Source organism: Nicotiana tomentosiformis, chromosome 9 (assembly GCF_000390325.3).
Source record: "Nicotiana tomentosiformis chromosome 9, ASM39032v3, whole genome shotgun sequence".
Taxonomy (NCBI): Eukaryota; Viridiplantae; Streptophyta; class Magnoliopsida; order Solanales; family Solanaceae; genus Nicotiana; species Nicotiana tomentosiformis.
Genome location: NC_090820.1, coordinates 89,261,170 through 89,273,283, shown reverse-complemented (window position 1 = coordinate 89,273,283; position 12,114 = coordinate 89,261,170). Strand labels below are relative to the sequence as shown.

At 36.9% G+C, this 12,114-nt stretch overlaps 2 protein-coding genes across 2 annotated transcripts; one reads left to right on the top strand and one right to left on the bottom strand.

Annotated features, from left to right (window-relative positions):
* The first annotated feature begins 5,143 nt into the window (after positions 1-5,143).
* Positions 5,144-8,130, top strand: LOC104091456 (uncharacterized). Its single transcript, XM_009596796.4, has 3 exons — positions 5,144-5,386; positions 5,507-5,570; positions 7,531-8,130. Exons 1-3 carry the CDS (start codon positions 5,313-5,315, stop codon positions 7,816-7,818), a joined length of 426 nt encoding a protein of 141 aa, XP_009595091.1. The 5' UTR covers positions 5,144-5,312; the 3' UTR covers positions 7,819-8,130.
* Positions 8,131-9,937: 1,807 nt separating this feature from the next.
* On the bottom strand, positions 9,938-11,325 carry LOC104103374 (ribulose bisphosphate carboxylase small subunit, chloroplastic). The gene is made up of 4 exons (XM_009611271.4): positions 10,754-11,325; positions 10,544-10,678; positions 10,373-10,425; positions 9,938-10,307 (listed from the first exon to the last, which is right to left on the bottom strand). The coding sequence occupies exons 1-4, from the start codon at positions 10,928-10,930 to the stop codon at positions 10,130-10,132; spliced, it is 543 nt and encodes a 180-aa protein (XP_009609566.1). The 5' UTR covers positions 10,931-11,325; the 3' UTR covers positions 9,938-10,129.
* Positions 11,326-12,114: the final 789 nt, after the last annotated feature.

Here is a 12,114-nt window from a genome sequence, read left to right as displayed (position 1 = left end):
TTTCTAGCTAGAAGCAATTTGTGTTTGACTAATTAATTTGAAAAATACTTTTAAGCAGCAATTAGTATTTGACCAAACTTTTAAAATATACTTTTAAATATATTTCTTAAAAGTAATTTTTTAAAAAGTACATTTTGAAACAATCTATTTTTTTATGTTTCTCAAAAACTGTTTCTGTTTTTATTCAAAATAACCATTTTTTTCTTCTAAAAACTTAACCCAACAATATAACTTTGAAAAAAAAGTGCTTTTGGCCGGAAAAAAATTACCAAAAAGAAGCACGACCGAACAAGCTATAGCTTTATCCAAAATAAGCACTTTTGATTTCCCAAAAACATGATCAAAAAAGCAATTAGTGAAATATATCGTAAATTATTATAAATTTGATATCAAAATAGTAAATCTTTAACGGTATACATGTTCCAAGAGCATCTGTTTGAATTATTAGATGAATGAAAATGTAAAAAGCTGTTTTTTTTCCAAATTTTTAAATAAGCTGATATGATCTACTACACCCCTTTCACCAATAGTGTGTACTTAGCATCCTTCCATGCATATGATCAATATGTTACTCTACGTAAATGGGCCAATTTTTTTGTTTAATTGTATTAACTAAACTAAGAAGAATTAACTCAAATAGCCACCAATCTAACCTCTTAAACTCTAAATAGCCAGCGGATATATAATATATGTACAATACATGTATATTATATGTATAAATATGTATAATCAATATATAATTTATATATACCGACTAGAAAAAGTAAACATTGAATCTGGTCGGCTATTTGTGTAACAATCTCATTAATGCTAATAAAGAAATGACATATGGCTATTTTCATATTTCTACTGCACAAACAGTACCTCAATCCCTATTCAAACAAAATAAACTCTTTTAGGAAACACAATAGTAAGCTATGCTCCATATTCATACATAGGATATAATATTACCTTATCTTGGGTTGGGGCTCTTCAAAGTCACTCAAGAAGGCATGAAAAAAATGAAGAAAGTGCACATGTATTTAAAACAACAACAATAATAATAATAATAATAATAATAATAATAATTATTATTATTATTATTATTATTATTATTATGACTTTATTATAAATAAGTTGGAATCGAGATATCACTGTAATTTTTAGACTATAAAATAATCCTTAATTCGAATTTACTTTTCTCTTATTGATATACCACTAGATCGTCTACTAATTTCAGCATATTCTACTAAGGTAGTAAAATTATACTATTAAACATGGCAGATAATGATTCTAGCACACTCTTGTCAACATAAAGATTCCAGTACCATCTTATTCAAATTTTTTCTCCACATTCGAGCGTAGTTGAATAAGGTCTAAATCTTTTTAAAATTTTACCTTGTGATGTCCATTGTACGAATTGCAAAAAAGAAAAAAGAAAAAAATTAGTTGTCAACAATAAAGTAACACATTTGTCCTTCAAAGAAATTGAATGACTTCTCCCCAAATATAAAAGTCTTCATTGCCATTTAGAAGCAAATGAGTAATAGTTACCAAAAAGATCATTAGTATATGATATTAATCATAATCAGACAAAAGTTAATTAATCAAAGTTCAACAAAACAGAAAAAGAAAGCCAAAGAGTAAATATACAAACGTTTATCTCCCTCGCTCCCCCTCTGCATCTTTCCTCACTGGCCTGAAGAATTGTATTATCCATATAATTTAAGATGGAGGAAGTATATACTGATCCATCAAAATTGTTTTTTTAAGAGCTTAATGCATACCTAATAGAAAATAAAGTATTTGTCAAACTAAAAATACATTTGAAAAGTCTCCTTACAAAAAAAAAAAAAAAAAAGGATAGAATGCTTACACAACAAAATTACATCATAGGACTTCAACCATCAAAAAAAAGATGAGAGCAAAATTGTATCCTCCACAAGCTAATCCACAGAATTCATGTCTTTTACTTCCTTTCTTTCCTAAATTCTACACCTTTGTTCCCCATTATATTTATGTTAGTATTAGCTTTTAATAGGTTGAATGCGGTTGTTCAATACAAATAACTCTCATATTCTCCAGATTTTTATGGCTAGGAAGAGACTGTTGGTTAAATAAATTTGATAATTTAGTCATTTAATTTTTGAAGAATATTTTAGTAAAATACAATAACAACAACAACAACAACCCAGTAAAATCCCACTAATGGGGTCTGGGGAGGGTAGTGTGTACGCAGACCTTACCCCTACCCCAAAGAAGTAGAGAGGCTGTTTCTGAAAGACCCTCGGCTCAAAAAAAATAAAAAGACAAAATGACAAAAAGAAAACAATATTAGTATCACAACAACAATCATAGGATAAATAGGAACACCATGAAATCCAGAAGAAAGATGCAAAGCAAAGGGAGACAATATTAGTAAATATTAGTATCACCACAACAGTCATAAGAAAAATAGGAACACCATGAAATCTAGAAGAAAGATGCAAAGCAAAAGCGATAGCTAGTAAATAGGACATGCACTGAACAGCGAAATAGTAAGCCACAACATTGCCAATAGCTATCTTAGACAAAAATCTTACATGGCTAGTCCCACAATGGTACGAAGTAAGGCACGACTCAACTACCTCCTAACCTACAACCCTAATACTCGACCTCCACATCTTCCTATCAAGTGTCATGTCCTCGGAAATCTGGAGCCTCGCAATATCCTGCCTGATCACATTTCCCCAATACTTCTTAGGTCGCCCTCTACCTCTTCTCGTGCCATCCACAACCAGCTGCTCACACCTCCGTACCGGAGCATCTGGGCTTCTCCTTTGAACATGTCCGAACCATCTAAGCCTCGCTTCCGCATCTTGTCATCAATGGGAGCCACATGCACCTTCTCCCGGATATCATCATTCCTAATCTTATCCATCCTAGTATGCCCGCACATCCACCGCAACATCCTCATTTCTGCTACTTTCATCTTCTGGATATGTGAGTTCTTAACGGGCCAACACTCAGCCCCATACATCATGGCCGGTCTAATCACCGCTTTATAAAACTTACCTTTGAGTATCGGTGGCACTCTCTTGTCACACAGGACTCCAGATGCTAACCTCTACTTCATCCATCCTACCCCAATACGGTGTGTGACATCCTCGTCGATCTCCCCTCCCCCCTAGATAACCGAACCAAGGTACTTGAAGCTGCCTCTACTCGGGATGACCTGCGAATCAAGCCTCACATCTACGCCCTCTTCCCCTGGCTCAGCGCTGAACTTATACTCTAGGTATTCCGTCTTCGTCCTGCTCAGCTTGAAACTCTTAGACTCAAGAGCCTGTCTCCAAACCTCCAGCCTCTCGTTAACACCGGCTCGCGACTCATCAATCAGAACTATGTCATCGGCGAATAGCATGCACCATGGCACATTCCCTTGAATATGGTGTGTTAACGCGTCCATCACCAGGGCGAATAAGAACGGACTGAGCGCAGAACCTTGGTGTAACTCCATTACAACCGGAAAATGCTCAGAGTCGCCTCCTACTGTCCTAATCCGAATCTTAGCCCCATTATACATGTCCTTAATCGCCATAATGTAGGGAACCGACATACCTTTTGCCTCCAGGCATCTCCAGAGAATTTCTCTAGGAACCTTGTCATACGCTTTCTCTAGGTCAATAAACACCATGTGCAGATCCTTCTTCCTCTCTCTGTATAGTTCCACCAACCTTTTAACAAGGTGTATAGCTTCTGTAGTCGAACGACCCGACATGAACCCGAACTAGTTGTCGGATACAGAAACTGTCATCCTCACCCTCGCTTCAACCACCCTCTCCCACACTTTCATGGTATGACTCAGTAATTTGATACCCTTATAATTGTTACAACTCTGCATATCACCTTTGTTCTTATACAATGGAACCACCGTACTCCACCTCCACTCATCCGGCATCCTCTTTCCTTTAAAAATAATATTAAACAACCTAGTCAACCATTCCAAACCTGCTCTCCCCACACACTTCCAAAATTTCACCGGAATCTCGTCTGCCCCGGTCGCTCTGCCCCTACTCATCTTATGCATAGCTCCCACGACCTCCTCAACCTCGATACGCCTGCAGTACCCAAAGTCACGGTAACTCTTGGAATGCTCCAATTTGCCTAGCACAATATCCCGATCCCCTTCTTTATTCAGAAGTTTATGAAAGTAAGTCTGCCATCTCTTCTTAATCTGGGCATCTTCCATCAATACTCTACCATCTTCGTCCATGATGCATCTCACTTGGTCCAAATCCCGAGCCTTCTTCTCTCTCAACTTGGCCAGCCGGAATAACTTCTTCTCCCCACCTTTTTTCCCAATTCCTCGTACATACGACCATAAGCCGCAGTCTTAGCCTCTGTGACCGCCAACTTAGCCTCCTTCTTAGCTGCCTTATACCTCTCCATGCACACTCGCCTCTCCTCCTCACCTATGCTCTCCACTAACTTCAGGTACGCCGCCTTCTTTGCTTCTACTTTACCTTGGACCACTTCATTCCACCACCAGTCTCCTTTGTGCCCACCTGATACGCCCGTCGAGACCCCTAACACCTCTCTCGCAGCCTCCCTAATATAATTTGCTGTCGCTGATCACATAGTGCTCGCGTCACCACTACTCCTCCAAGCTCCCATAGCCGACAACCGCCCCTCCAACGCTTGGGCTTTATCCTTAGTTAAGGCTCCCCACCTAATTCTCGGTCTTCCTCGAGTAGACCTTTTCCTCCTCTTTAACATAGTACCAACGTCCATCACCAAGAGCCTATGCTGCGTCGCGAGTATCTCACCCAAAATCACCTTGCAATCCTTGCACAACCCTCTGTCACACCTCCTGAGGAGGAGATAGATTATTTGGGTCTTCGCCATCCTATTTTAGTAAAATAACTTCACTTAAAAGTTTTCATACTTATTATATAGTATGATATGATGATATATAAAAAAAATATTTTTATTTTATCGATTTGACCCGAAAATAATATATTGAGTTGAACTTATTAAACCCCAAAAAAGTATTTAATGCAAGATATGTTACTTTAATTTTTAAGTACTAACATTAAATTGTGATAAATATTTACCTAAAATGGGACGGAGGTAAATATAGGACCATGGAAATATATACTGTGAATCCTGGACTTTTATAATCTTAGGAAAATAGACCATTTGCCATAATTGTAGGGAGAAAAATAATAGTAGCTGTTTTTTTCCCTTTTTCCGGCCACCTTCAAGAGGTGATAGGGATTTCCCATTCCCTTGGTGCGGACTAAAATTGGGTTGTAGCCGATTCACGACCACTGAATTGCGGCGCTAATCCAATGGGTTCGCTCATTTGTCCCAAACCTCGTCGTCTTGGGGATCCCATTAGCCACTCTAACTGCCGTCCCTTGAGGTAATTATTTCTAATCCTTGTTTATCCTAATTTTTCAAGATTTTAATGACCCATTAATGTTCATGATCCTCTCTTTAATGGGTCTTTTTTGTTTTTGTTTTTGGTTTGATGGTTGAAAAGAAATCAAGCTGAGGCCTTTGTTTCAAAAGGCGGAGCTGAACTTATTGATCTCATTCTCAAAGAGGCATGTTTCCCTTCACATTTCTCTTTACCTTGTTCCTATTTACATATCTAGCCACAGCACAACAACTATATACCCACTATAATCCCACAACAATGACGTGCCTCTATGTGGATATTTTAATAATTTAAGATAGTGTTTTTTTCTTTTTAAATGAATATTGGACATGCTGCCAAATGAAAGCAAAAAGGGAGGACTTTTAAATGGGGAGGGTTGTGACAGCGGTGGAGGCAGGATTTTCAACGAGGTATTCAAAAAATAGAAAGAGTAAATATGCGAAAAAGCCAAGGGGATTCAACTTCTAATATATTTACATAAAAGAAAATTGACCTTGTATATACAAGTATAATATTCCAGCAAATGTTGTGATGGGTTAACGGTCGATGTAGGGATAGTCTTAACTATGATGAATGATTGAATAATGAATCTGGAATGAGGTGCAAACCTTTAGATTCAACATGATATAGAACATAATGGACCCAGAGGATTCATGTAGTCGATACGCGACTAGTTTCGGGCTTAGTTGCTTGGGTAGAATTATATTGTTCCTATAGGAATTAGCTTAACTTCTCAAGGATGTAGCTTTTATGCATGCAATGATGTCAACTTTTTCTTGTTTGTCAAAGCTTTAGAATCTATGACAATCTGAACAAAAAGGCAGCAGATGTACATTAAAAGCTACAGGTTCGGCCGAACCTAGTAGCTTTGGCTCAGTCTCTGTACATATATTAAGAATCTACTAGATATGTAGAAATATTAAATTTCGAACCCAGTAACTTATTGATAAGTAGGTTCAGTGGCATCCCGAACGCATAAACTTCGTATACTGGATCTGCCTTTGCATGAAGGATGTTTACATGATAAATTTTGCACATTGTTTGAGTTAGTTGGCTTTGCATTATTTTAGACAGAGTCAGTATGAAAATCATCCTCATCGTCGGCAGAGTGTGTAGAATTCCAAGCTACATAACGCAACTTTACACTCTCAGCATGTTTCAATTTTCAATTTTGATGCTCGAAAGCTATGTGAGTGGCATCAATGGGTATGAGCATCGTGGAGAGGTGCAAATGGACAAATGGTTCTAGTAGCTCAATGAAGGTAGTCTGCATGTTGGCCTACTTGGAGGCGATCTTGGTGGCTAACTTGAGCTCCGTCCTTCTTGGTGGCTTTGATACCTAAATTATTTTTCTGAGAAGTAGCTTTTATTGTGATTTTAAGGTGTCAAGATAATGAGTAAGTGCAATGGAAATAGTCAATCTATAGGAGTAGGTAATGTGGATTTTCATGAGACAAACTGAAAGTTGAGAGTAGTTGAGAGTCCAATGGAATGATAATTGACAAATAATTGCAATGTCCCTGTCTTTCTGTCTCCCCATTCCTTAATACATGTCAATATTCTATAAGCCAGCTAGGCCTGGCTTCATCGGTCCATACATTATTTTACTTCATAATCGTTTTAACCATCTTGATATCAAAAGCTCCTTATGAGAATACTCAATGTGCCAAAATATTTCTAAAAGGAGCCATATGGAAACACAATTATGGTTGATTAGGGCAGATGAATAGGAAAAATAGAAAGGTCAATAGATTAAAGTCATTATTTAGCTTATACCAATTGCAGAAGGTAGAATGTTTTTCATTTGTTGGTTATTTGTTCTTTCTGTGTCGTTTAATGATATGTTGGAAATGCAATGTTGATAAATGCACTTAGCTAATTTGATTCATGTGGAGTGGTATGATGCTATCTTTAGTGGGTTGTTTTAACTGATTTGGACTGTATATTTGACTGTTCTCCTGATTACATTCAACTGTCAACTTATCTGTGTGACCCTATATGTACATGTATAGCTGTTTCTTTTGTCGCTCTTATCTCAAAATGTGCCAGCTTTTTAAGAACAAGGTTATAAAACATTCCACTGGTTCAACCTGCCATTTCTTAAAATGATCTTCATGGTCTAACAGGATGGCATAGCTGCAACCCATTCTGTATACGATTTGTCATCATCCCCTCCTTTCTTCTCTGGTTCACCGCCTTGCAGGGCTATGAATCCATTAATCCATGACGCTCACTTTACAAACGAAAAGCAACCCTGTTTTTCATCATCACCAAGTACATTCACTTCAGCTTCATCTTCTCCATCATCAAGTTTTAAAGGAAGGTGTTCAAGGGCAAGACTTGGGCAAACTCAATCACCAAATAGAGTAGAGGGCTTCGACTGTCAAAACTCTCGCATGGCTGCTATGGCTTAAATCTTCCTTATTGAGCAATATATGAAGTCGACAGCTCGACACTGTATATAGAATAGAAAAGAAGAACAAAATTTTGGAGTATAATTAGCGATTTGTTAGAGGGAAAAGTTCTGTTTTTTCGTTAATATTATTGTGCAACGATGTGGCTCTTGTACATTTATTTGAAATAAGGTGGTTGAGAGCTGATAATTTTATTTTTGGGTCTGTCTGTAAATGCTCTCAATTGATTTTGGTGCCACAAACTTTTGACAATTTGAAAACTTGTAGTGTTGTATATATGTGAAATTTGAATAGGAAGTGGTGATTGAGTTATATTTCTTCCCAAGTATATCCTTTATCTTGGTGGTTTTTGTTTCTAAAGACATGTGTAGAATGGTGAGAGGAAACGAGAGAAAATCGATCAATTTTGTGTTCCACGAGTATCGTGCTTGAGCTGAAAATATTCTCTGTTTCATGCTACGTCTCAATTCCAAGTTGATGTATGATCAGAAATATGGTGTAGACTGTAGAAACAAAACTTAGAGTATAAATGATGCTGCCCAGGGTTGAATTGAAGGACCTTCAGTGTGTAATACCAACATGATAATCCCTACACCACTGCATCAGTAGGCTGAACTGAAAGTTCTGTTTTGCTCAACTCAAGTACAACCTTAGCTAAGATTAATACATTTCTTAACTACAAGCTACTGGATTATCTCCTGGTGTTTCAGAGAGTGAAATAAAGAAGATTGACGCCGCGCTACCCAGGATCAATTGCTTTTTTTTCTTTTGTGTTTCTTATCTGTTGTCCACTATATGCATTGAGGCCCGTATAAATCTAGATTCACACTGGTAAGTCTCACTTTGGGGGATAAAGTCCTTCCTAATAAATGTGACTCCATACCCGGGGGCTCGAACCTGAGACCTCTGATTAAGGATTAAGGAGTACTTGCCATTTCACCACAATCCTGTTGGTAATTGCTTTTTTTTATTTTTAATCAAGACCATTGGACAAGCTAAAGAGAAATGGAGACCGTTTGTGACAGTTGCTGGAGTTTCATGAATTGTTTTAGTTCTTTACCTATCCAGCCCTTCAAATTTCTTCTAGTTTGCATCATTTTAAATTTCTAGAATTGTGGCCAAGCAAAGTTTGAGATATTTCAATGGTTTAAGATATTGCCTCGAGACAGTTCCAAATTTGTGCTTTCTAGAACATTGACGGTATAAAAAATATTTAAACAATCAGGTCAGTTAGAAAGTAATTACAGTTTACTCTTCTTAATAACATTATTTAATAACCTAGAGCAAATGTTAAATGACATGTTATACTAAGTTAAAATAACAGTAATTGTTCAAAAAATTCATTACATTATCTATGTTTAACTTAAATTCTTGTAGAAAAGGAAATACTTAAAAAAAATCAATGATTATTTTGAAAACTGAAGGAATGGTGGAATAACTTTCATAATCTCAAAGTGGTTGGGGGTTGTATGGACCATTTGCATTTAGGATAGGAGATATTACCTCAAATGCCAAATAAATGGACAAACCCTTAAAGTTGTAACCAAGTTTCATTTAGATACCTTAACTGAGGCCTTCATCTAGTAGACACTTATGCCTGTTCAACCAAGCTTTTTCAAGGCCAAATGTATTTTTTTTTTTGAAAAAAGTGTTTTTTTTTTCAAAGTTCAATTATTTGGTCAAACTTTTAAAATAAAAAAGTGCTTTTGAGTGGAAGCAGGAGCAGTTTTGGAGAAGCAGAAAAAAGAACCTTTCACCAGAAGCACTTTTTTTAAAAGTACTTTTGAGAAAAATAAACTTAGAAGCACTTTTTTTACAGCTTGACCAAGCACTAATTGCTGCTCAGAAGTGTTTTTCAAATTAATTCGCCAAAAACATTGCTTCTCACCAAAAATATTTTTGAGAAAAAAGCTTTTGGAAAAAAATACATCTCAAAATAAACTAATTCTAGAAACTTGGCCAAGGAGGCTATTAATGTATATAAAAAATGTAGCTATTGAGTATCTTGAAAATTTTCATCATCTGGAAGTGGTTAGGATGAGGATGCTTCTGGTGAATGTGTGGACCATTTGCATTTAGGATGTTATCTAAAATAAAACTCATATACGGCACAAGAATGTGAAACAAAAATATTTTACAAACAAAGCACCAAATCATAATTATTAGGTCTCATAACTTGGTAGGAATCGAAAAACATACACCGAATAGAAAGAAGGAAACATAAACAGTTTTTGTGGGAAGAAGTAAAAAAAATTAAAACAACACAACCCCTAAAGACAAGACAATAGGGTAAGTTGTCCTAATATGTAACTTAGTAGCCTTCAGGCTTGTAGGCAATGAAACTGATGCACTGCACTTGACGCACGTTGTCGAATCCAATGATACGGATCCAGGCCTCTGGGTATGCCTTCTTCGCCTCTCCCACCTCAGCTAACACTTGGGTGGCATCAGTGCACCCAAACATGGGCAGCTTCCACATGGTCCAGTATCTGCGCATTCAAGATTTAAAATTTAACATTTATATTCATGATTTAACTAAATAATTGTGACTCACCTGCCGTCATAGTATCCTGGTGACTTGTTGTTTTCACGGTAGACAAATCCGCGCTACACATATTAAGCAATTTTAAAGTTAAATTTTTTCTAAATATGTCTGTTTTCTCGGACAACAAATATAAAAAAGAAAAAGTCACATAAAACAGAGGGAGTATGCAAAATTATTGACCTCAGTCTCGAATTCCAAACAAGGAACCCATCCATTTTTCAAAAGGTACTCAATTTCACTAAGCAATTGCTCCTCGCTTAAATCGGGAAGGTATGAGAGAGTTTCGTACTTCTTCTTGCCATATGGGGGCCATACCTATACTCCACCAAAAAGAACTTTTAATTATGACAATAATTGTAAAAAGAAAATTGTCGAATGTATATAAGTTACCTGCATGCATTGCACTCTTCCACCATTGCTAGCAATGGAAGTGATGTCAAGGTTTTGCTTCCTTGAAACAGGGAATGAGGCAGCTGACTTAAGACCAGTGAAAGGTGCAACCATGTTAGCTTGAGCAACATTGGTGCGAGTGGCAACTGCTGCAGAGGAAAGAACAGAGGAAGCCATTGCTAATTACACTTTAGACAGAAAGATTTCTCTTTCTCCCTTTTCCTTAACTTCCAAGATGGTCATTGCATAGTTGCCCACCACCCTATATATAATGATAAGGTTTTACATATTTCCCATATCTAACGGACAAAAATCAACAACCCCCTCATCTTGGAGTAAAGCTAACCATTGGATTATGTGGTTCTTGATACATTATACAAATCTTAATATCCACATATGAAAGGTTGGAAAATTATATTTGGAGCTAAGCCATTCTTCATTTTAATTCACCACAATGGAGGTGCCACGTGTAAGCACCTCAGTAATCTTATCTCATCCTAGATGGGGTAGGAAGAGGATATGAATGTGTGATTGAGGTTGGTTAACTTTTTTGAGTCCCTTTTGCTTGGACTATTGCCGTATTTGTTTATGTATGTATACATATATTTTTGTGTTTCAAAATATTCAAACTAAACTTAATGCAAATTATGTATCATCAAGGCTTCGATTCTTTATCACATGAGATGCAAACAAAGACATAATAAACTTTGTAAAAGTCTCAAGGAACTATATATGACATTGGAGTCGAGGCATTCTTTAGGAAATGAGAGCAAATGCTTTAATCAAAATGATCATTAAATATAGTGTTTCATGATTACAAAAACATTGTCAAAACGGACGTTGGCAAGCCTTCATCAGAATTAGACTGTGGAGGCTGGTATTGTTGTCTCTGCTGATTTTGAAATCATGTAGTTCCTTGTCCCTGGATCTCGAATGATTCTACTTCCATGAGTTCAAACTATCATTTGGTGAACTCCACAACAAACTTGGGTGCCTCTGTCCCATGGAGTTAAAATTATTACCACTTTGATAGTTACCTCTGTCAGTGCTTCCCATAATATTTACCACTTTATCTGCAGCTGAGGCCTGACACTCATTCGTTGGATGATGCATTCCACAAAAGTCACAAACTGATGATGGCTGGCTCTGGACCTTGGCTAAGGTCAACTTTCATATCTCTTTAGCAATGATGTCTAATTGGGGTTGCACTGATGTGTTAGAGTCCACCTGGTGAATCCCGTCTGATTTTCTTCTATCATTACTCTCAGCGGGCTATTGGTTAGCATCTTCAAATGGCTCATCGAGAACCACAACAATCTCCTCAGGGGTTTTCTTCATTAAAGGACCTCCAACTGCCGTAC

Coding starts and splice junctions, on each gene's coding strand:
- LOC104091456 (XM_009596796.4), top strand. CDS start 5,313: ATGGGTTCGCTCATTTGTCCCAAACCTCGTCGTCTTGGGGATCCCATT. Junction 5,387..5,506: donor TCTAACTGCCGTCCCTTGAG/GTAATTATTTCT, acceptor ATGGTTGAAAAG/AAATCAAGCTGAGGCCTTTG. Junction 5,571..7,530: donor TTGATCTCATTCTCAAAGAG/GCATGTTTCCCT, acceptor ATGGTCTAACAG/GATGGCATAGCTGCAACCCA.
- LOC104103374 (XM_009611271.4), bottom strand. CDS start 10,930: ATGGCTTCCTCTGTTCTTTCCTCTGCAGCAGTTGCCACTCGCACCAAT. Junction 10,679..10,753: donor GAAGAGTGCAATGCATGCAG/GTAACTTATATA, acceptor GGTGGAGTATAG/GTATGGCCCCCATATGGCAA. Junction 10,308..10,372: donor CCAGGATACTATGACGGCAG/GTGAGTCACAAT, acceptor TTGAATGCGCAG/ATACTGGACCATGTGGAAGC.